Raw genomic sequence first — 24,755 nt, 5'->3', positions numbered from 1 at the left:
CAGAAGCCAATTCCTTGCAAAGCCTACAAAGTCAATGCAGAAAGCAGTAGTACATCCCCAGGTGTCCTGGACCCTTCCCAGTTTGGAACTTCTTGCCTGGCATGGGGCTGTATGATGATGTTCAGTACCAGATCTGAACACAATTACCAGGAAACAGCCTTAAGCTGAGCATCTCTGGCTGAGATGCATCTAAGACCTGTTTGGAATGCTCCTTGGCCCACAATCCAGCCCACCCCTAGAAGGGTGGAGGCTGGCCTGACCCCAGCTTTTATAAATGCTGGCTTCCCCATTAAGCCTTCACCTCCTTGGTTTGGTGATATTTCTATCTCTGTTATGAGACTCTAGAGCACGTGTCAAACACAAGGCCCGCGGGCCAAATCCGTCCCGCCAGGCCTTGCAATGTGGCCCGCACCGCGCTGTCATCACTGCACTCCGCTGCGTTTCCATCACAATGACAGTTTATGACTGTTCAGTAAACCATTCGGCCCGCGATTTAGGCTGGATTTTAGATTTTGGCCCCTTCTCTGATTGAGTTCGACACCCCTACACTAGAGGCTCAGTACATGGATTTGTGCATGGGTGGGGTCCCTCAGCCTGGCCAGTGATTGAGGCTGATTGGAGTCATCTTTCCCAGTCTTAGTCAGGGATAGGAGAGGGGGGATGGCGGGGGAGAGGGGAAACACTTGAGGTTGGCTAGCCAAGGAAGGTTCTCTGTGGAGTGCATTGACCGCTAGGGGGCAGCTCTTGCATTGAGCATCTGCCCCCTGGTGGTCAGTGTGCATCATAGTGATCAGTCTTTTGGTGACCGGTGGTAAAGGTTGCGCTATATATATATATATATTCCTGTCTATGACCAGGGTATTAGTCCCCTATCCGGGCTCTCCTTTGCCTAAAACTTGGTATTTCCTCAGGGAGCTTACACTTAATCTAAAGAAAGAGTTCTCTGCTAGAGGATGTCACCTTAGATACCTGAAAAACCAAGGCCTTGGGAAATTGGCCCTGGTTCCAAGTTCTAGTTCAGCCACCACCTAGCTGCCTGCTGTGGACCAGCCCCCTCTATTCTTTGAGCTTCAGTTTCTTATCTGTACGGGGTTAGGATAATCTCATCTCACCTGCAGCCCTGAGAAAGTTAAATGAGATAATGCACACTAAGTGCTAGCCCAGAGATGGCCTGGCACGGAGGCTCAGTTAATGCTTCCCTCCCTAGCTGAAGTCAAGGATGCCAATGAAAAATGTCACTGTGCATAACCTCAGCCCTGCCTGCAACAGTGAGCCTACCTAATACAATCAGCAGCTCTTTCTGCATTGTGGCCGAGGCTCGCATAGAGTCACAGGAGCTGCCACTGAAACTGAAGCTGCATCTCAACAGTAGCAGTGTGTTAATGATGCCATATTTCTCCACACTTACATCCCAAACTCCTTTGTCCCTTGTTAACCCGAGCAGGCAGGCACTGTTGTACAGAGGAGGACCTCAGAGTTTAGAGGGATCACATTACTCTCCAAGGGTCAGAGCTTTTTAAAAAATTTTCACCCGGGGATATGCTTTTATTGATTTTAGAGAGAGGAAAGGAGAGAGAGAGAAGTATCAATGTACAAGAGCAACATTGATTGGTTGTTTGCCATACATGACCCAAGAAGGATCAAACCTAGATAACTTAATTTTTACGATATCCTGTTATACATAATTATTAATAATGAGCTACCATGTTCGCTAATACCGATTACTATAATCGTGTTGTATTTATTTCTGTTACATGCCTTATGTGCAGGAGCACCATTCCTCTCCACTAATACTAGCAGCGAATATTTTAGCAGCCAATTGCCACATCATTAGTCTTGCACTGACTTGTTTGGGGTGTGCAACAGGAAATATTTCCCTTTCAGAGAACAAGAAAAATAGGTTTATTTGTGTTATGCTTATTAATTTGTGCAGTTATTTAGTGTCTGATAAGTTAATGTTCAAGAAAAAAATATTAATTTTTATTAAAATGTTCTATTATTTTATGTTAGCAATTACTCATTTATTTCAGCCCTTTGTATTCAGCATGTCTCTATCAAAATAAACCTACATTTCTATGAAAATTGAAGCTTTTGGTTTTTTTGCGGCCCACATAAACTTTTTATTTGGCTGTGTTAGCCTTTTGAGTTTGGCATGCTTGGTGTACAGGATGACGCTCCAAGTAACTGAGTCACCCAGCTAGGTCAAGGTCTCATAGCTTTTACATGATGGCACTGGATTTAGATTTGATCGAACCTACTTGACTTTAGGAATAACAGCTTGTGTGAGCTGCCTTGCGTGGCCTCTAGACAAACCAGGGACCCCCTATCCTTCACTAATAGCTCTGAATTCCATTTCTCCTGAGCTCAGCCTCTTGCCTATGTCAGAGCCTTACAGAGTTGTCAGAAACCTGCCTTCCCAGGCCTGACCTCTGCTGGCATCGGAGCCCACTGTTCACACCTGTGTCTGCTCCCCAGATTCAGTGATGAAGGGATGGAGGTGATCGAGCGGCTCATCTACCTGTATCACAAGTTCCATCAGCTAAAGGTCAGCAATGAGGAGTATGCTTGCATGAAAGCAATTAACTTCTTAAATCAAGGTGAGTGGCTTGGGTGTGGGAAAGAGGAGCCTTTTTTTTTTTCTCTCTCTCTTTTTTTTTTTTTTTTTTTTTTTTGCCAGTGAACATTTTCCCTATGTTTCATGCCCCCCTTTACCCTCAGGACTGTCCCACAGGATGTGACACCCCATATGGGTACCAGTCTGAGAGGGCCTGTCATCATTGTGCCCCTCTATAGTGCAGGGCGTGCTTTGGGTTTTTTCTTCAAACCTAAATGCCACAGTCTCTATAACTCATAGCGGAAGGAAGAGGATTCGCTTTGTTTAGTCAATTTCAATGCATTCAATGCAGACACCAAGGACAGTACATGCGTCATTTAAAATGTGTACCAAGTTCGCCAGTGACTGAGGAAGAGCAGAGTGACTGATGAACCTGTTGGAGATAAGGCTTCTGCGACAGGCTGGCAGTGCTTCTGAGTCCCCTTCAGGGCAGAGCGGGGTTCACCAAAGCTCACACCCGCATATCAAGCACGGCTTTTAACTAGAATTTTGCTGGGCTTGATTAACGTGGAGTATTCCCTACGAAGTGTGGCTTGGTAGCCGCTGGTAATCAGAGTACAAAGGAGAATTTGTGTCCTCTTTTTTCCAAAGTGGCGTGTGAGTGCTCTGCTCTGAGTGGAGCTGGGCTCTTTTGCTGCCTGTGGCATTGAAGTGCTCTGTTCTGTAGTCAGTTGTCCTGTCCAGAGACTCTTGGCCCTCCTCTTTGCTCACTGCCAAACCCCCGCCCCAACACCTCCTCCTGCTTCTGCAACATTCATACGGGCCTCCCATAGGCCAGGTCCTGTAGTGACCATTAAAGACATTGAAAAATAAAGTAGATTCCAGGTTCCTGGCCTCAAGAAATATACTCTGATGGCACGTGACACATTACTGAAGCCTCAGATGGGGGGAGATAAGTAGCAACTACCTGGAGGAGGAGTCTAAGTGGGCCTCAAAGGCTGGGAAAGGTTTTTATGTAGAATACCCATACTCTGTATATTAAAAAGGAGTTAGGTTTGTGTGCAAAGAAGTGAGAGAACTCTATCTAGAGTAGTATGAGCAGAAACACAGGAGAGCATGTGAGTATCTGTACAAGCATGAATGTATAGGTGTCCTCAGTTCCTGATTGGCTCCAGCACAGGGCAAATTTAAAGATACTCTGAAGGATAAATTGGGAAAGGTAGGTTGTCAGATAGTGAGTGGTTCAGCATCTACCGGTGCCTGTTCGAATCAAGCCCTGTACTGGGAAACCAGTATGAAGTTGAGAAAGATTCTGCTTAGTTCTCAGGGGCTCAGTCTAGTGATTGTCCTGTATATTGTTTATTCTTCTTTATCCGATTCTCTTCCCTTATTAAGAACTTTGTTCCCCCATGTCAGAAAGAGTACAGATCCTCTGTGTGGCAATGTTTAATAACTTCTAATTGAAATCTGCATCTATCCAAGGAGTTGGCATTTCCTCCACATTAGAAAACGCTCTCATAACCTATGTGGTTTTCTTCCCAGATATCAGGGGTCTGACCAGTGCCTCGCAGCTGGAACAGCTGAACAAGCGATACTGGTACATTTGCCAGGATTTCACTGAATATAAATATACACATCAGCCGAACCGCTTTCCTGACCTCATGATGTGCTTACCTGAGATTCGGTATATTGCAGGTAACATTCTGGGGGCTGGCTTTCCAACCCTGCCTTGCTTCTTTTAGCTTGTGTGAAGAGGAGGAGACCAGCAGTGTTTTTCAGATCCTCATTCCAGGCCCAAGACCAGCTGCGTAAAAGCAGCCTACCCTTGCCCTCCGTTTCAGTCCACGCAAGTTTTCTTTGTGGCGAGGAGGATTGCCTCATTGCCTGTGCTGGGCCGGGCACTTTGTTGACCTTTTCACTGAATCTTAGAAAAAGCTCTGTAAGACTGGTTGGTGGTATTATGACTCATAGTTTCTTAAATTAACTGTTTCTGGATTGTAAACTGTGAAAGGGTGGATTTTATGGTATTCAATTTTAACGGTTAACTTTGTTTCATAGAATTGCCTATAGGTTTTTAGGGGATCATTCATTTAAAGCAATATTTTAAAAATTATCCTCAAAGCCTGTGTTCGTAAAGGAATGTTTGTTGTTCTGGTCTTGACCCCTGCTGACTTGGATATAGGCCCGCTGAGATGGAAAGGCCTGGTTTTGGTTGTCATTGCTGCTTACTTCATTGGTAGAGATTGTTGTTTGTAGTCACCCAGCACTGATGGGGGTGCTCAGAAGTGGAGCTCTAGACCACATGTGTCAAACACAAGGCCCTCGGGCCAAGTCCGTCCCGCCAGGCCTTGCAATGTGGCCCGCACCGCGCTGTCATCACTGCACTCCGCTGCGTTTCCATCACAATGACAGTTTATGACTGTTCAGTAAACCATTCGGCCCGCGATTTAGGCTGGATTTTAGATTTTGGCCCCTTCTCTGATTGAGTTCGACACCCCTACTCTAGACAGAGATTGTTCCTGTCGCATTCAGCAATACACCTTTGAAGGGAAAATTTTTCAGTTTGACAAAGGAATTTTTATTCTACTTTTTGGGCCCAGAGTAATCTACAGATGTGAACTGGAGCTCAGCTGTTCAAATTTTAAGGATGTTTTTGATATTTATGAATCAGCATTTTCAAAGTTATATTCTACCAAATGAGATATATTCATCAGGCACTTTCTTAAATAAACAGAGATTGGTAATTACCCCCTCCCCACAGAGCAGGCTTCTCAGCCCTGGTAGCACTTGGGTTCATCGGGCAGCTTTTAGAGCATACCCGAGCGTGGGTTACACCTCCAGGAGCCTGACTCAATTGGTGTGAGGTCCTTGGCCATCAGTATTTTTTAACTCTACAGGTGACTCTCAGTGCGTCAAGGAGAACTACAGCCCAATATTTATTGTATACCAGGTGCACCAGTTAATAATGCGGATTTTTTTCAATAGATGGAGTTACACATATGTTGATATATATTCGATTTGATATGTATGCTATTTTGTTGTATTGGCAGCAAGCTTCAAAACTTTGTATGTCAAATTTGCTGAAGGTATTAACATCATAGATATTTTTATGCTTAAAAATGTCGAATTTTGTGCAAAAAAAGCATTTGTGGGAAGTTTTAATTCATTATTTTAAAGAAAAGTGCTACTGAAAGTTATCATATACTTCGGGAAGCTTATGGTGAACATGCTCCATCTCAAGATACTTGTAAACGCTGGTTTAAACGCTTTAAAAGTGATGATTTCTATGTGAAAGTCAAAGAACTTCCAGGTCAACCAAAAAAGTTTGAAGGCCAAAAATTACAAACATTATTGGATGAAGATGGGTGTCAAACTCAAAACAACTTGCAGAAAGATTAAACGTTGCTCAGCAAATAATTTCCTATCATTTACAAGCAATGGGAAAGATTTTAAAGGAATGAAAATGGGTGCCACATCAACTGAACAAAAGACAATGGAAAACCAAAAAGTCATCAGTAAAATGTTGCTTCAATGCATGAAAGTCTTTTTTGCATCGAATTGTGACTGGCAATGAAAAGTGGATTTATTTTGAGAATCCCAAACGCACAAAATCATGGACTGATCCAGGTCAACCATCAACATCGACTGCAAGGCCAAATCGCTTTGGAAAGAAGACAATGCTCTGCGTTTGGTGGGATCAGGAAGGTGTGGTGTATTATGAACTTCTAAAACAAGGTGAAACCGTTAATACTGATCACTACCAACAACAAATAATCAATTTGAACCATGCTTTGACCGTGAAACGACCAGAATGTTCCAGAAGACACGGCAAAGTAATTTTGCTTCATGATAACTCACCATCACATACTTCAAAACCAGTTAAAGACATGTTAAAAGATCTTGCCTGGGAAGTATTAACCCACTTGCTGTATTCACCAGACCTTGCTCCTTCAGATTACCACTTGTTACTATGGATGGCACACACACTTTCTGAGCAGCACTTCAAAATGTAGGAAGAAGTAGAAAACTGGGTCTCTGAATGGTTTGCCTCAAAACAAAAGTTCTATTGGGACGGTACCCACAGATTACCTGAAAGATGGGGGAAATGTGTAGCTAGCGATGGACATTACTTTGAATAAAGCACTTTTGATGTTTTTCTTAAAATTATCCTGTTTTCTTTGATTACAGAATCCGCATTATTAATTGGTACACCTTGTACTAGTATTAGCACACTGAGTGGTCTGAGAAGGTCTCCAATAAAGAAACTTGTAGGTCCTTTTTTAACCCTGGATTTCTCAGTACTTTTACTAACCCATTATATTACTCTGAAGAGCAACTTTTATAGAATGATAGAGCATCCATCAGGAAAAAAGAGAAAACAGGATCTAAGTTTTTCGAGGTATTTTGGCTTTAAGAGGACTTCTAGGAATCCCTCTCAGTTTCAGATTCCTTATCTGTAAAATTGAGATAAAAAGTAGTATCTATAGCACCGAAATCGCATGAGAATTAAGTAAAATGATACATTTAAACACCCGGCACAGAGTAAGTATTCCCGGGATAGTAACAATGATTATAAATTCCACCTCGGGCCGTAAAGGGGGCCTGGGTATCAGGACGTTAGCCAGTCTGTGTCTTTATGCTATCCCTTGTACTTTCCTTGCCCCGGTCACTCAAACAGGCCCCCCCTGCTCTTCAGCCCAACTAGAGGGACATGCTCTTCCACCAGGGCCACTGCTAACTCTTCTTCTCCCACTTTGTCCCCAGGAAAAATGGTGAATGTGCCCTTGGAGCAGCTGCCCCTCCTCTTTAAGGTGGTGCTGCATTCCTGCAAGACCAGTGTGAGCAAGGAGTGAGCTGTCCCGGTGCCCCTCCTCAGGCCGGCCACACAGCCTGGGTGGGCGGGACAGGCTCCGGAAGAAAGCCAGAGACCAAGGTGGAGGCGGTGGGGGCAGCGCGCGCCGGTCGTCTCCATAGCGAGAAGAGTGTTTGTTTATTTGTCTGTTTTTTTAAGCTCATTTTTCTATATATTTATTTCACGACAGAGTTGAATGTATGGCCTTCAACATGATGCACATGCTTTTGTGTGAATGCAGCCGATGCATTTCCTTGCAGTTTACAGAATGTGAAGATGTTTAATGTAACAGTGTTGTCATTGTTTAGAGATAGTTCTTTTGTATTTGAGGGAGGGTGGGATGGGCTGAGATGACTATTTCCATAATGTTGACAAAGACGACTACCTCAGTGGAAAGGGAGGGGTGAGACCATGCCTCCCTTTGCCACATGTTCTCAGCAGACTGGTGCATTTGTCTGTCAGAGAGCAAACTGCCTTTTCTAGCCACAGAATTGCCAGGTGAAAGCACACACCATAAAAGGGCAAAGTGGTGCCAGGAGGTTCTCTGAGCAAAGTGGGGGACCGAGGCAGGAGAGGAGGATGTAGAATATCTCTTTGCTTTGGGAAGCATGAAAATTGAGGGCACAGCAACCAAATCTTAAGTTAGGTGTCCTCCCTCCACCCAAGGCCTCAGGGCGAAGGGTTTCTGCTCTCACACCATGCTGTCCCCTGCCCACCATCTGACCCACCACTGCCTCTGCTGACTTCACCCAAGCCAAGTCCTGGCAATCACGTCATCCTTTGGACTTGCCTGCCAGCTTCGCTGGGCCTCCCAGCTACCTAGCTTCCATACCTGTACCTACCAAGGCCTACCTTCTTAGACTCCTTCCTCTCCCTCACACATGTGACTTCCTATTGGCCCTCTGGAAAAAACAGCGAAGCAGAATGTCATGCTCTGAATCCTAGTGCCCATTGTCCTGTCACCTTGCTTCCTTCGAGGGGCAGTGAAACAAAGCCCACACTGCAAAAAGAATAAACACTCCTCCTTTGGAGTTCTGTTTCTCTCCCCCCATCCCATCCTTTCCCGCTCCAGGACTGATCCAAAAGCTGCAGTCTCTTTCTTAAACATGGAGGGCCATTCACCCACCAGAATTTTTGCCCTTCCATTCTATTCCAAGTTCTTCGCATCTCTCCAGAATGAGACCAGGATTCCTCAACAGAAAGCCCAAGGCCCAGAGTGGCCCGGCTGACCAAGGCCTGGAGAGGAAGAGGGGCTTTAAACTACCTCATGTTCCTGAGGGCCTGGCTGTGTCCCCCTCCTCCCCCCAGATTGTGGCCTGGGCCCCTTGTTCTGTCACTACCTGCCGCACTAGTCCCGGGAAGTGTTCCTTCCCCTCTTGGCTTTGGCCAGCAGCCACACCGTATCTGTTGGAACTCTTTCAGGTGCTTTTCTCTTCTCTGCCTTCCCACAGCAATGGTCCCTGCCTCCACCGGGGAACTCGCACAGCCGATGCAGCAGGCTGACTTCCGAGAGGGCTGCATCCCTGGGTGGGCTTGCAGGGCCTCCTGCACCTCCTTTTGCCTGCGCAGTCCAAGGCCATTTGCTCTCTTCCCAGCTCAGCCTCGCACACTTGCCCGGTGAGCTGCCGGGCAGTTCATGTCGGATTGTGATTTTTCTTTCCAGTGAAATGTTACGGGTACCCAGCAGAGGGATGACTTTGTTCTTTGATGGATCTAAAACTCAGAGCATTACTCCTCAAAGCCCTTTCCCTGGCTGCTCTGAGAAAGAAAGATGTGTTCCTCAGGAAAAGCTCTGATCAGAATGTTTTCACATGTCAATGGGTAGATGTGTGTGTGTGTGTGTGTGTGTGTGTGTATCTGTTTATTTCTCAGTTCACAATATTTTGTTTCCCCATGTTTTATTTAACCAACTAGATCACATTCTTTGGCTACAGGTCAGACTCTGAGCTGCTTTTGTCAACGTAGGGAGGAGACACCTATCCGAGCCCCCCTTCTCCAAGATGGCTGCTGTGTGCAGCTTCTTTCTTCGCTTAGACCCCATCTGTCAAGTTATTATTATTTTTTGAAATGGCTTTTCTTTAAAATTAAGAATGTCACCAGTTGGTTGGGTATCAAAGGAAATTGCTCTCTGATGAGAGAAGAACATGTCTCCAATAATGCAGCATTAAACAGAGCAAGTTGTTAATTTGTGGAGTGGGGGAAAGGTTCTGCAAGTTGCCATTGTACAAATCCATTTTTACAAATGTTTGCAGCAGATTCCACAGAACAAAGAGCCCATTCATTGCTGAGTGCCCTGCAGAATCTCTGAGCCAAGTGGCCGTGTGTTCTGAGCCAGAGCCTGACCTGTGGGCCGCCTTTAATGTCTTCTGCACCCAGTCCTTTTGTGACGTGGGCTTTTTTAAACAGGGTAAAATTAATGTGTTGCATTGCAAACTCAGGTATGATGAGGAGATGGTAGGAGTGTAGCTAGCCGCGTGGAGACGTTAGGTCAGCCACTAAATGTATTTGTAAATGTGGTTTGAAGGACACAGAGGAAGGTTGGAGGGGGCGTTTGTTATGTTTGTATTTTTGCCTTTCTTCCCATAATTTTTGGTTAACAGGTAGCTTTTTGCTAGTGGAAGAAGAAAAAGTTGTGTGTATGGTCTCTTAATTCCCCTCTCTTCTGTCCTCTCTCTGATCCCCTGCCACCAACAGCACTCATTTTAAGTGAGAATCTTTCCACCATAAAAATATGGCCCTGATCTATGCAGTGCAAGACCCCACCTCCTCGCACTGCATTGAAACACGGCTTTCCCCTTCCTTTCCCTTCCAATGCTTTCTGGACCCAAGACAAAATTTGGAATCTTGGAACTTGGCCTACAACTCACGTTCTCTGGCTCCCTTGTAGGCTTTGGAGACTTCCACAAGGTTTGGTGGTCTTGACTTTAGTCTGGAGAAACTTCCCAGAACCTGTCTCAAAGCACTCCACCCGGCTCAGCAGGACTGCCCCGGCCCCCGTGCCAGCCCAGGAGGGAGCGGCTGAGCCTGTGGGGTTAGAAGGCAGCAGCGCAAACCTCCCTGTCCTCTTCGCGGAGCCAGAGGAGGGGGAGAGGGAGCCGAGGGGCTCCATGGCGTGCAGACAGCCCCCCACTCCACACTGGCCTGCTCCCACCTGCCACCCCCTGGCAGGGAAGTGAGGACCTGCCATGGACACTGCGCCGCCAGGTCCTTAAACCTGGGGCTCTCTGAGCTAGCTGCCTTGCTCTGCTACCTATTTCTTACTTTAGTTTGTTCTTGATTTCCTGGGGAGAGAGACAGATGGAGACAGACAAGCCCAGCGTGGGCAACATCTCCGCCATGACCAAGGCTGACCAAAGTGAAGGGCTTGGCCTCCCAGCAGGGTTTCAAGTCTTTAGCTTTGGGCCCCTGGTCTGTGTCTTTTTTCTTTGTTGCTTTTTAAAATTTTGCAGTTGCGTTAAGAAATTCACTCTTTCAGACAGTTCTTTTATTTTCTTTATTGATTTTTTTAAATAAAAAAAACACAAAAAAAAAACAAAAAACCCTTCAAAAATATAAAACTAAACCAAAAAAAAACAACCCACTACTACTCTTTCCCCAAATTGACCCATGAGTGCCCCGCCCCCACACCCCCTTCTGCCTTTGCGGTTGATCATTCCTCCCTTTTTCCTCAGCTTGAAGCATCTATGTCCAGTGTCTGTGAAATGATGTTTTATCTGTGTCTCAGGATGAGAAGCGGCAATCATTCCACCAGATGCTGGGAACTGGTTAGCCTTGAGACAAGGGTTTCTGGGGCCACAGCTCAGGGATGTGTATTTAATTACAGGGTCCCCAGAAACCCCTCCCTCGGCTGCCACAAGCAGCAGCTGCTTTTCTGGGCTTGGGAGCCAGGCCCGGACTGCTTCCTCCGAGGCAGAGCGAGCTGGGCTTGCTCTGGCCGTGCCTGGGCGCTCCGGAGGCCTGAGGACTGGACCACGAGCCACAGGGGCCCTGCTCTGCCCGTCCAGTCCCTGTCTGGCCTGCCCCCTCAGGACCTGTAGCCCTAACTGGGCCCCAGCCCACTCGGGACTCAGCTGCAGGCTCAGGGAAGCCGTGAGTCAGGCCGGAGCCTGCTCCAAGCCCAAGAAAAAAGCTGTTTCTGGTGGAGGCTGGTCTGCCAAGTCCTGGAGTCAGCCTTGCCAGCATGGCCAATCTGTCACCAGGTCATTTTCGCCCTTGGGTGAGCATTATTTTCTTTCTCTGAAATGTTTATAAGGTGATAATGTTGTTGACTCAGATTTCCATGAAAAAGAAGAAGAAAAAAATACTACCTCTTAAGTGACATCCTGGTCGATTCCTCTCCGAGAAGTCCTGTGGGAAAAGAGGACTGTAGCGGCTGCTCTGTTTACATGTTTCTGTCGGGAGAGAAACCCTGCCTGCCCTGGGGTGTTGGTGTTTTTGTCTGTGTTCCATCCCAGGCCTGCGATAGGGGCTGTGGGTGCGTTGTAATGTCTGGGCCGAGTGTAGGGAGTCCTTCACACCTGCCCAGCCAGGACCAGCCGCCCCTTGAAGAGGCCCCGTTTCCTTTCTACAACCCAGGGCACAGGAAGCACCACCTACCGGCAGGCTCTGGTGGCACGGGCATCCACAAGCCGAACCCTGGGCCACCTCTACCCACAGTCCGTGCAGGAATCAAAGTCAGCGGGATGTCTCTGCGCCCTTGTCCCAAAGGGCCGGCCCAGGGCTGCCTGCCAGCCTGGCCCCGTCAGCCCTGCATGACCAAATGAGAGCCGGGCTCTGCAGGCAGCCCAGGCCCTCTGCTACCTCCCACCCTGCCAGCTGGCAAGGGATGGGCCCTTTTCTGTGAATTGACTACCTGTGGAAATGTGACCAATTAGTGTGAAATGCATGTCTAGAAAATGTTAGGTACTGTATTTGAACCAATAAATGTGAATCCTGCACATGGCATCTGTCTGTGAAGCTTGTCTGGGGCTCTGGGGAGGGACGATGGGGTGTCCTGAGGAACTGGCTCATGCCTTCAGGTCGAGTTCCTGCTTGTCGCTGACGCCCACCCTATCGCTAAGGGTCTGGTAGGGGGCTGTCACTTAGGACTGCTTCAATTCATGAACTGACCGGGGTGCCTGCTCTGTGCCTGGCACCGTTGGGACTCTTCACAAGCCTGAACCTCCTTGAACTGACAGGATCGCCATCTGTTTCATAAGTAAAGAAGCTAAGGTAAGTGAGGTGAAGGGACTCCTCGAAGGCCACCGAGCCAGAAGGTGGCACAGCCAGAGGAATCGAGTCTCGTGGGCGAGGCGAGCACAGCCCTTTGCGGTAACAGTGGGCTCATGTGTGATGGAGGCTGGTCACGGGTTGTAATGGCCTCGCAGGGGGAGTGGTTCTGCTCAGAAGGGCTTCTTCAGACGGGGATTGATGGTGGGCCTTGAAGCAAGTCACCAGACAGAGGAGGCCCAGCTACGAATCAGGAAAATATGGGCTATTCAGGTATAACAAGGGATTGCCGGGCAGGAATGGTGGCAAGTGGGAGGGATTAGCAAGAGCTGGAGAATGCCACATTCAGGAGTTTGGGGAAGGAGAGCCGGGACCAGGTCCAGGGAGGAGCTGCATCTCGGACAGCAGTGTGCTGGTGGGTGGCCTGCCTAGTGTACCACCGTGGTCCACCGGTGAATGCCTGTCCTGCCAGACAACAGATGGAGTTTTTCGGGAGCTGAGGAAATGGGGGCCTTGAGAGGTCAAGGGATGTGCCCTAAATCATACAGGAAGTGCCAGGGTCTGGACTTGAACCCAGATCTGCCGACTCGAAAGCCCGACTGTCCTGTAATCTTGCTGTTCATATATGATCAGAGGAGGGCCCGCGCTTGGGCTGGGGGTTATAGGGAAACACATGGGAAAGACAGGCTCCTCAATTTGGGAAGATAAAGGCTGAGGAGAGTCTGATCAAAGCCTATTAAATCCTCATGTGTGAAACGAGGGGAAGCCCAGCTGCCTTCCCATGCCTCAGCCTCCTCCAGAGAGCCCTTGAGGTTTGAAAGAGGTGGTTTTAGAACAAAAGAAGCGCTGCAGAACTAATTAATAGACCGTTCCGTGCCCCACAGAGGGGACAGATAAGCCAGAGAGGCGGGCAGGAGGAGCATGTCTGCCGGCCGGCTGCTGTGTGCCGGGCGAGGGTGCTTTACCTGCACTCCTGTCATGCTCAGAGCCACTTTGCCAGGGAAGCGCTCGGCCCCATTTCACCCTCAGCAAGCTGAGGCTCGAGGAAATGAAGCCATTGGCCTAGGATGACACGAGCACATGGCAGAATTGGCTTTTGAATCCAGGTCTATCTGATACCAAAGTTACAACAGGCTTCCTCCCTGCTCGGCCTTAGCAATTCAGCGCTGAATCTGAATGTCTGGGGTTTGTAACAAAGCTCAGGAATGGCCTTTGGTTGAACTTTTTGCTATTAACCCAATAAACAAAACTTAAACAATAAAGGGTCAATTTCTGTAAGAGGCGAAAGAACAGACCCGACCAAACTGATGTGAAAAGCAGGGCTGTCCCAGATAGAAGAAGAAGGCTACAGACCTGTGCTTTCTCAGAACATAACGACTCGCAGGGTGGCCCCATGGGAAAAGAACAGGCCTTTTATTGCCAAAAATCGGAGAAATACTGCACCTACTCTTACCTTGCTCCGATTCCCAGCTTTCGTTGGCATATTAAAGGCTCTGAGAAGTCCTGACTGAAGAAAACTAATTTGGGTCTACACAGAAGTATCAGCATGCGACATTTTCCCCTCCTGTTAAAATTGTTGGGACAGTATTCCATGAGTACAACTGAGGACACTGCTCTAAATTTATAAATCGCTACTTAGCTGATGCTGAGGTTTTGGGTTCCTTGAGTGCCAGGCAATAACCTGGAAGTGAAGAAGAACGGAATTTACCTTCAGAGCAAGGCCGAGCTCTGCCCAGCATTTTCCTGGGCATTGGATGCCTGATCCCTCAGCCATCCTCTGAGGTTGGTGCTGTAATGATCCAATTCAGAGCTGAGGAGACCAAGGCCCCAAAAGGGTAACTAACTAGTCTAAGGTTATAGAGCTTGTGGGTAACCTCGGGAACGGACATAAACCAGTACTGATGGAGTGCTGAGATCCTTGATAAGCAAACCCTCAGAGGTAAGACCATCTCTGTGTAACTGAAGAGGAGACAGCTTCGTCCAGGTGATGTAAGTCTGAAGCCAGGACCCCCCAGAAGTGGTGGCAGGGGGTGGTGCTGGGACCCGGGTGGGTGTGGCTCCCCGAGGCCCTCCCAGGGATCATTTCCCTCAGGCAGCTTGTGTGACAGCAGGCACATCCAACAGGAGTCTCCCTTCCCCTCACCAGCTGTATGTGGCCTTGACCCAGATAGACGACTATCCGATCCTCACTTTCCCTGTCAGATAAATGGAAGTGGCAGTGCCTGTGTCTTAGGGGTTTAAGGACTCACTGAGGCTGGTTCAAAGTTGGGGCTCAAAGCTGTCAATCCACGAAAGGAAGCAGTGTGAGGGGAGCCGCGGCCCTCACGCCCCAGTAGCAGAGCCAGAAGCCACCTCTCTAGCTTGGCCTGGCTGCCCTCAGGGGTGTAGCTCCACCTAAAACCAGCCTCTCAGAACCTGTGGCAAAAGTGCCCAACTGTCAGACCCAGGCTCTCAGAGTCTTGTTCCCTTGGCAACAAGTCTCACCATGGAGACCACAGCCCCATCCTTGCCCTCCCTGCAAGCTCCCTCTCCAAAGACCTTCCCTGTTCCGCACCTAGTCCCTGGAGCCGTGCAGGGACGGTGGGAAGCTCCAAGGAGGCCCTCCCTCACGTGAGGAGGCGAAGGGAACCCCCATTTTTTAGGTCCACGTGATGCCTGGCGAGGTTCTGGAGAGTCTACATGTGTGATCTCATTTAGCTTGAAGGCCAGCCTCTCACCTGACTTTGTATAAGTGGAAACCAAGGCTCAAGGAGGCAAGATGGACCACCCAGTCTCACGGCCGGTCATTGTTGGGGCAGAGCCTGGAATGCAGGGCTTCTGACTCGGGAACCCCTACTTTCTCAGTCTGAGGCCTGGGGAGTTGGGGGAAGCCCTCCCCCCAAGGCCTCGGCTGGTAGCACCAGCAGCGGCGAGCAGCCCCGTGGGGTTCGGCCAGGGCCTGGCAGCAGCAGCCCCGCCAGAGGAACTGCACTATTTTAAGCCAGGGCCAGCGGGCCCCATGTGGGCACAGGGAGGTGGCCTCGGGCCAGCTTCCCGGAAGTCGTCACGGCCTCCCTCCTCTCCCCTGAGCAGCTTTCGGAGGCAGTCACTTCCCAACAAACAGGAAGGAGGCCCTCAGGCCTGGAGACCTCCAGCCCCAGCTTCCTTCTCCTACCCTACCCCCCAGTCTTCTCTACTGGACTGGGAGGAGCCCCCCGCCCCACACCCTGATCAATGCCCAGCATCTGGGCTGACTTGTAGGTCGGGGGTCTGAGGGTCTGGACTTCTGCTGCTTGGGCCGCCCCAGTTCTTCCATTGTACGTCTCAGTCCCTTGCCCAGGCCCTCTGCCCGGCCCACAACCTGATTTCTCACCCACATTCCCATTGAGGGGAGCCACTAGGGGCAGAGGGAGAGCAGAGGTAGCCCCAGACTTGGTCCCAGGCAAGGAAAGGGGGGTGGGAGGAGGGGAAGAAGAGGGGAGGGGAGGGAAGGGAGAGAAGGGAGAGGAGAGGAGACTGAAACAGAAACAAGCTGGGACCTTCCCAGAGAAAGACAGGCAGACACAGTGAAAGACAGATGAATTGTGGCACAGACAAAATCAGAGAGATGCTCAGAGACAAAAGCAGAGAGAAAAGCAGAGACATGGCTGCGAAGGCCTGGGGCCAAGAGGGCAGCCTGTGGCTCTGAGTGATTGCTCCTGACCACCCCCAAGCGCAGGCCCTGTCTCAGCTGTGGGGGGCCCACCGGCTGCGTGGCTGGGGAGGAATGCGGGGAGCAAGGCTGGGTCACCCCTTGAGGGCCGAGCGTGTGCACTGGGAGATAAACCACCCCAGGAAGGGGGCCCAGCTGCGGCTGCATGCTCCAGGAGCACGGCGGGGCGGCCCGGGCCCAAGGCTGCAGCCCGGCCCACCAGGCACCCAGGCCCTGCGTCTGCTCCTGGGGGCCTCCACCTGCTCGTATTCTAGAAAGTACCTCAGCCCAGCCATGGAGGGCATGCAGGTTCTGCAAGTGTCCTATTCATAGGAGAGCCAGCTGGGCCCGCCTGCTGCTCTGGCTGCAGTCCTGGCTCAGGTGAGCTCACCCAGCTGACCAGGCAGAGGGGAGCGGGGGCCAGCAGCTGAGCGCAGACCGGGCTGGCCCCAAGTGCACCCGCGTACACGAGTGTGGATTGCGTGTGCACGTGTCCCTGAACTTCCTCGTGTGGGTGTGCAAAGATGCTTGCGTCCACAGGTTGCCAGGAGCCCCACTCTGCCTCCACAAGTCCCTGCTCTCAGGCTAGAGAAGTCCCCAGAGGCGCCCGATCTCCCACCCCCACCAGGTGGTCCAGCCCAGAGAGCCGTGAGGCAGAGGGGGAAGAGCAAGCAGGTCTATCGCCGCCCCCCTCCCCCCGCCACCCCTCCCAACACCGCAGCTGAGGCTCCCGCTGGCCACAGCCTTGACCCGGCACTATGGACTTCTCTGACATTGGCATCGGATCTGAACATCTGGCAGCAGGCTGATAAGGGGCGCAGCGGAAACAGCCTCTGCTGCTGCCAGCAGCCCCACCCCCTCGGCTGCCCTGCGAGGGGGTCTCCACAGCCACACTCCCTGTGCTCCCTGCTTTGGGCCCTGCCCTCTTTTCTCATTCTCTACCTCAGTGTCCCTATGTCTCTGTCTCTCTCTGTCCCCACACTCCTTCTCCCTATCTGAGTTTCTCTCTCATTCCTTCTCCTTTTCTCCCTCTTCTCTCCCCCTCCTCTTTCTCTTCTCTCTCTCTTTCCCCCCCCCCCCCCCTCTCTCTCCATCTCTGGGTCTGTTATGCCTCATTCCTCTAGGACTCTTTTTCTATCTGTCTTTCAGTCCTCTCCGTTTCAGTTTCTGGGTCTCTGGTCTGTTTGTCTCCTGTTCCACCTCCAGGAAGCGAGCCTGGCACTTTGGGAAAGTCCCCACTTAGGAGAGAGACCCTGGGCTTTGTTTGCGTGGGGAGGGAGGAGTCAGGACCACACCGCTTCTCCTTCCCCTCAGGGAGGGTCTCATGGCCTGGGACCACCTGGGCGGGAGCTCGGAGGGAAGGACACACAGGCCACCCAGCTCTGGCCGAGTGGGGAGGACTCTGAGTCAGCAAGCCCAGCTCTGGCCTCCCAGGCCTGGATTTGGATCCTGGTTCCATCCCAACCTTGCTCTGTGGCTTTGGGAAGATACCTGTCTGTCTGAGCCTGAGTTTCCTCCCCTCCCACATGCTGCTCATGGGAGGGGACGGGGAAATACCACCTCCTTCCCAGGATGGCGGACAGGGTTCGAGTGTGACCAAAGGAGCCCCAGCATGCAGGGCCTTGCCGTTCACTCTCAGCATGCCTCCTCCTTAAGGGGGGCTAAGAGGAAGACGGTGTCGGTAAACATATCCAGGGTGATCAGGGCGAGGCGTGTCCAGCCCGGGTGGTGGCAGTGACAGCTGACAGCCTACAGAAAAGGCGATCAGAGAAGAGGGAGAAAACAGAGAAGGAATGAGAGAGAAACGCCACACCTCAGGCAGCATGGGGAGCCTGTGGTGCAGAGGGGAGCAGTCAGTCAAACGCTCAGTGCTGCTTGCTCGCTCCATGCTGGCTGCTGTCCCACAGAAAGAACTAGCGCTGGGCCTCTCAGGGGGTTCCCCAGGCTGGGGTGAGCGCTCCACCCCAGAAGGACCAGCGGTGTTGAGGTGAGGCTGCAATCTCAGGCTCGACAAAGAAAGGGGCGCTGAGGATAGACTGCTTGTTGTGGGCTTGTGGTTTGCTAGCATCCGGCAGCCTTTGCACTCAATGTTAGCAAACCACAAGGTGTGTCCCCATGTCATGGAAAAGGACGGAGAGAACATGAGACGCAGAGAGGGGAGTGACAGCCCAGGTCACACAGCTCGGCTAGGAAATGGCAGGACTGGCATTTATTCGGCGTCTTTGCCACCAGCACCTCTGCTCTTTAGGGCTCAGGGCCTCGCCGGGAGATTGGCAGAGCCAGGCTGGCCCTTTCCAGGGCACCATGGTGTGGAAAGAGCCTGAGTGTCCTGTCTAAGGCAGGGAAAGGGGCCCCCGTCTCACACAGTCTTCCATCAAAAGAGGTGCAGAGGGTCTTGGCGGCTGCTTGTTACCTGTATGTGACATGTTGGTCATGGGGTGTTTCTGGAATATGTCTATTTATGTATGTATGTATGTATGTATTTATGCATTTATTTCCATCCCCACCTAAGGATGTGTTTATTGATTTCTTTAGAGAGAAGAAAGGGGTGGGGTGGGGAGAGAAACATCCATCAGTTACTTGCCAGGAACCAAACCCCAACCAGGAATCAAACCCAAAACCTAAGCCTGTGGCTGGGACTCAGATTTTTAGTGTACAGGACGGCGCTCCACGCAACTGAGCCACCGGTCAGGGCGAGGTATTCCCTTTTTAAATGCAGAGGATGAGTGGTATTAATCCAGAAACAAAATTATTGCATTAAAAGGGGAAGACGAGTTAGGTTCAGTCATATGCAAGAGAAGCGTGTCTTGTAGGAACTTCTGAGAGTGGAAAATACACATTAAGACGTCATGAATGTTGGGAAATCAGTTGAATGTCATGTCGCAGGTGGGATTAGAATATACTAATCGGTAGAATCAGTTATGACAGCCAGTAAAATTCTTGTATGTATTTTCAAAATAAAAATATCTTTTGAGTGGCACAATGAGGAAGACACACTCGGTTTTATTTTTGTTTTTTAAAATATATTGTATTGATTTTTTTTTTTTTTTTTTTTTTTTTTTTTTTTTTTTTTTTTTTTTTTTTACAGAGAGGAAGGGAAGAGGGTCAGCGAGTCAGAAACATCAATGAGAGAGAAACATGGATCAGCTGCCTCCTGCACCCCCCTACTGGGGATGTGCCTAAAACCAAGGTACATGCCTTGGACCGGAATCAAACCTGGGACCCTTCAGTCCGCAGGCCGACGCTCTATCCACTGAGCCACACCGGCTAGGGCGACACACCGTTTTAAATACAGTTGCCTTCAATTACCCAGAAAAACTGTCTAGTCCCAAGCCAGGTACGTGAGGTGCTCTGTGTGAGTTGCCTGTTTCCTCAAGGGAGGGGTTCTCAGCAGAGAGTGCCAGCCCCAGGATGAATGGCTGGGAGGTAAGTCCTCCAAGGACAGACTTTCCCTCTTCTCCCCTTTTCTCCGGCGATGGCACCTAACGCGCACCCAGTAAACGTGAGGTGAAGGAACGCACAGGAGGGGCGTCATGCACGGGGATAAGGGGACAGGGGGGACAGAGCAGAGCACTCTGGTCCCTGGACCCAGGACTGCTCAGGACCTGTCTGAGCCCGGAGGTTGGACAGGGACATGCCCAGGTGTGGGGAGGCCCGACCGTCTAGACCAGTGGTCGGAAAACTGCGGCTTGCGAGCCACATGCGGCTCTCGAGCCGTGATTTGCCGTTCTGTTGACTAATGAGTTTGCCGACCACCGCTAGGGAAAAACATTTTAAAACCATTTTAATAATGTACTAACGTCTTTAACCCGAAGTCAAAACTTCTGGGTAAGGGTAATGCCTTACGCAGTGGTCGGCAAACTCATTAGTCAACAGAGCTACAAGCCGTGGCTCTCGAGCCGAAGTTTGCTGACCACTGTTCTAGACAAAACCCCAACCTGGGGCCACCGTAGCCAAACCCCCTGCCCCAGCCTCAGCTTTCCCAGGGACCCAGGGGGCATCAGCAGCCATGGTGGATGGTGGCGTGCAACCAGGAGGTGGCCAGTCAGCTCACCTGCTCGCCCTCGGTTCCCTCCTTCCTCTTCCACGCCGGGAGAGGGAAAAGGCCGGGCCCACATGGCTACCTGCCTCCCCCAGGCCTACCTGACTCCCCTCCTACGTCCGGGCCAGGCTGGACCCGCCGGGCCAGGCCCAGGGAGGTAGCCATGCGAGGGGAGAGAGGCCGGGCTGCAGGCCGGGTGCGGGAGCCGCCCATAAATCAGGCCCCACTCCCACCCGGTCGCTAACAAGCGGGCTGCCTACCCGCCTACGTGGGGTCCCTGCCTCCGGGCGCCCGCGGCGGCCTGGAGCAGCCAGCTGGCCAAGGCCTCCGCGGTGCCTTGGCCTCCACCCCCACCCGCGGCCCCCAGAGAGATAGGGATATATTTTTTTCTTTTAGAAGAAGAAAAAAAATAGACCTAAATGAAGAGAAACACCAACAAAGGAGAGAGGCCTGCGGAGTCACGTGGGGGCAGAGACCAATTGGGCCTCCGGTGGCCTCCCCCCCGCCCAGGGCGGGAGGAGGAGGACGGTCGGACAGGGCCAGCCTACTGTCCGCCCGCCGCCCGCCGCGGCGAGAAGGAGTCCCGGTGTCCACCGGCACCGCCGCCCGCTCGGACCGCCAGAGCCTCCGCTGGACCCCCGGTGCCCGCTGTCCACCCTCGTCCGGCGCCAAAGCTCGCCTTCCGCTGCGTAAGTGAGGGCCTGGGCCCAGGCCTCTGCTGGCCAGCCTCCCTCCTCAGTGCCTCCCTGCGGCCTGGCCCGGCCACTGCCTGCTCTGCACAGTGCCCGGTGCCCGCTGCTCTGGGCAGGGAGGCTGTCAGGGATCTCCCCAGACCTCCCCTCCCGCCATGCTACCCCCCTTCCCCCCTGGGCTGCTGCTGGGGGGCGCTGGGCCTAGGGGGACAGGCTGGACGGGGGTCTGTGGTGCCCGCGGCCGACCGGTGGCCAGTGTTCCCGGGGCTGTGCTGGCCCCAGGCTAGCAGTGTGCGATCGTGTCCGTGTCTGTGGTCCCTGGATCTCCCTGCCTGCGTGCCTGCTGTCTCTGTGGTGTCTCTGAGTCTCTGTGTGGATCTGTGTGTCTGTCCCCAGTGTCCATCTTTCAGTCCAGGGTCTGTGGTCAATGTGTGCTTCCCTGGGCAGGCTGGTGGGGGCTGGGAGGTGGCGGGGGGGGGGGGGGTAGGGGGGGAGAAAGGCTGTGATTCCCCACATGAGCTGGAACCTAGAGCTGAGGGGTGAGTGCAGTGGGGCCTGGAGGGTCAACCCAAGAGGCTCCCGGGAAGAGGAGAGTCCAGGTGAGGAGGGAGGGGAGGGTGGGCGTGGAGCCTGGCCCCACCCGCCTGCCCGCCTGCCCAGGCTGTGTACGCTGCCTGGTCTTCCTCAGCCATGCCCAGCGGACCCCGGGGGGGGGGGGGCTCTGTCCCAGAGGAGCCTCCTGCGGACCCTCCCCCACACCCCTGCAGCCTGGCCCCTCCGCTTCCTTCACCCCCGTCAGAGGAGTGCCCCTCCTGCTGGCCACTCTCCCAGGCCCCCCTCCCGATGGAGGCACAGGCCCCCCTCCCGATGGAGGCACAGGCCCCCCGCCCCCCAGCTCTGGCCAACACCGTTCTTTCTAGGGGCTTGGGGGCGGGGGTGGGGGGCTGTGGCGCTCTCCTTCCTCCTCACCACCATTTGTCCGCAATCTCATGGGCACCGCAGAGCCCCTCCCCCAGGGCCACTCTCCATTTCACACACGGAGAGACTGAGGCTCAGAGAAGCCAGGGGACCAGCCAGCGCCTGCACAGCAAGGGGGCCACGGATTTCCCCTTCACTGGGCGGGGTGAGCCAGACGAGACGGGGTCTGCTCTGGTCCCACCGCCAAGTGCCAGCCCCCAGGGCAGGGCAGCCGGGGCCTCCCGCGGGGCCAGGCACTTCCACGGGTGGGAAGGAGCCTGCAGGTTTGGGCCTTTGGGGCCCTCGCTGCAGCGCGTAATTGTTCTATTTCTCCGCTTGAAGGTTTTGGCTTATGACCTGGGGCTGCTCTGACACTCTCCCACCCTCGGTGCCTGAGGGGGCAGGGGCAGGACTCAGAGAGAGACATCCTTCCTCATTTTTTTCCATCTGGAAAAAAAAGAAAAAAGAAAGAAAAAGAAAGAAAGAAAAGTGACGGGGACCTTCCCCAGATGGGCCTTTGTCCCCAGAGCCGCGGGAGCCCCCTCCCGCCCCCAGGAAGGGACCCCGGAGATTGCCCTGCCGGTCTGTCTGTCCTCCCAGCTCCCGCACCTGGTAGCTTGGGGTCCTCCCTCCCCACCCGGGGGAACTCACAGGCGAGAGGACTGTGATTCCCATTTCCCGCCGAGCAGCCTGAGGCCAGGGGAGGAGAGACGCTGGGTCTCCGGATGGATACAGCCTCCCAGCTGGGGCCCGCGCTCTGCGAACGCCCCGGGGGTTCGTACCCACGATCACCAGTCCTTGGTCCCATTTCACAGATGAGGAGACTGAGGTCCCGGAGGCGGGCGGTTCGCTCAGGTCTCTCGTGAGGACACGTGGCAGGCCCAGGGCGAGCCTGTGGTGCGTCGCCTTGAACCCGGGCCCTGGCTGCGGCCCCCCGCACCCGCCCTTCCCCCGTCTCCCCTACCCCTGTCCCCGTTACAGAGCGGCCCTCGCCGCCCCCGGGCTGGGCGGGCGAGCTGGGCCGCCTTCTCCCGCCGCCCGAGGGAGCCCGGGCGCCCGGCACCCACCCCCCGGCCCGCACCCCGGGGCGCCCGGCCCCCACCCCCGGCGCCCGGCACCCACCCCCGGCCCTCACTCCGGGGCGCCCGGCACCCACCCCCGGCCCTCACTCCGGGGCGCCCGGCACCCACCCCCGGCCCGTACCCCGGGGCGCCGGGCACCCACCCCCAGCCCCCATCCCGGGGCGCCCGGCCCCCATCCCAGGGCGCCGGGGCTCCCGGGCTCCAGGAGAGCGGGGTGTGGTCGGGAGCGCCCGGAGGAGGAGGGTGAAGGCGGAGCGGGGCTGGGTGGCGGGGGAGGGCGCGGGCCGCGGGTGGGGAGGGCCGGCCTCCGCCCCCGGATACCGCAGCGCCGCTATAGAAGGCCGGGCGGGCGGCGGCGGGGTCGCGCGGCGCGCAGGCGGCGGAGGCCCGGTCCCAGGTGCGCGGCGGGGCCCGGGCGGGGCTGCCCAGGGGGTGGGGGGCCGAAGGCGCTGCGCCGGGGGCGGAGGCCGGGGTGCGGGCTCCGCGCGGGAGGACGCGGGGCCGCCGCGCAGGAGCCGCAGGTGGGCGCTCGGGGCCGCGGCCGCCGTCGTGCCCCTTCTCGGTCCGGGCCCGGGCCCTGCGCGCCTCGCCGCCGGGGACTGATTTCTCCTCTCCGCCCGAGGTCTGCCCCCGCCTCGGGCTCAGCCCGCGGGGTCTCCGCCCGAGGTCTCTCTCCGCCCGCCGCCCGGCCCGCGGCTCCGCGCCCGCTCCCGCCCGCCGTCCCCGCGGCGCGCTCCGCCCGACGTCTCCCCGCACCGGCTGCGCCCCGGCCCCGCGCGGCCGCGGGCTCCGTGCCTCCCGCTGTCGGGCCCTCGGTGCCGGACGCCGTCGTTTGCCCACCTTCCGGCTCGACCCCCGTCCGGGTTCGGCTCCGGGGGCCCCGCCGGGGAGCTCGGGCTCCGGCCGGGCGGTTCTCTGTGCGGCTCCGCGCCCCGACCCCCCGCGGGCGGCGCCTCGGCTCCCGGCGCCTCGGGTCCCTCCGCTCCGCCGTCTCTCCACCCGCGTCTCCGCCGCGCCCGGCTCCCAGGTTTTCCCCGGGGCCCCGCGCTCGGTGCCGCCGATCTCCCCGCTCCGTCCCCGCGCCTCCGCGGCTCCTGCCTCCCCTCCAGCTCCCCCGTCTCCCCGGTTCCCCCGGACCCGCAGGACCGCGCTCCGCCGGCCGCCGGGTCCTTCCTCCGCGCGCGTTCCCCGCCTCTGCCCCTCCGGGACCCCGCTTCCCCGTCCCTTCCCCCCAGACCCGGGCCCGCTCCCCGCTTCCCCGTCCCGTCCCCCCAGACCTCGGGCCCGCTCCCCGCTTCCCCGTCCCGTCCCCCCAGACCCCGGGCCCGCACCCCGCTTCCCCGTCCCGTCCCCCCAGAATCCGGGCCCGCACCCCGCTTCCCCGTCCCTTCCCCCCAGACCCCGGGCCCGCTCCCCGCTTCCCCGTCCCGTCCCCCCAGACCCGGGCCCGCTCCCCGCTTCCCCGTCCCGTCCCCCCAGACCCCGGGCCCGCACCCCGCTTCCCCGTCCCGTCCCCCCAGACCCCTGGCCTGCTCCCCGCTTCCCCGTCCGGTCCCCCCAGACCCCGGGCCCGCTCCCCGCTTCCCTGTCCGGTCCCCCCAGACCCCGGGCCCGCACCCCGCTTCCCCGTCCCGTCCCCCCAGACCCCGGGCCCGCACCCCGCTTCCCCGTCCCGTCCCCCCAGACCCCGGGCCCGCA

At 54.5% G+C, this 24,755-nt stretch overlaps 1 protein-coding gene across 3 annotated transcripts in view; it reads left to right on the top strand.

Moving 5' to 3' along the window:
* Positions 1-12,348, top strand: part of NR6A1 (nuclear receptor subfamily 6 group A member 1) — a 147,477-nt gene extending 135,129 nt beyond the window's left edge. For all 3 annotated transcript variants that reach the window (XM_036411962.2, XM_036411961.2, XM_045572041.1), the window contains 3 exons: positions 2,476-2,597; positions 4,097-4,249; positions 7,319-12,348. In XM_036411962.2, the coding sequence (XP_036267855.1) occupies positions 2,476-2,597; positions 4,097-4,249; positions 7,319-7,407 (364 nt within the window). In that variant the 3' untranslated portion in view covers positions 7,408-12,348. The remainder of the gene's footprint in view (positions 1-2,475; positions 2,598-4,096; positions 4,250-7,318) is intronic.
* Positions 12,349-24,755: the final 12,407 nt, after the last annotated feature.

This window comes from Pipistrellus kuhlii, unplaced genomic scaffold (genome assembly GCF_014108245.1).
Source record: "Pipistrellus kuhlii isolate mPipKuh1 unplaced genomic scaffold, mPipKuh1.p scaffold_m20_p_43, whole genome shotgun sequence".
Classification (NCBI taxonomy): domain Eukaryota; kingdom Metazoa; phylum Chordata; class Mammalia; order Chiroptera; family Vespertilionidae; genus Pipistrellus; species Pipistrellus kuhlii.
Note: the sequence above shows the minus strand (reverse complement) of the source record. Positions and strands in the feature narration are given on the sequence as shown.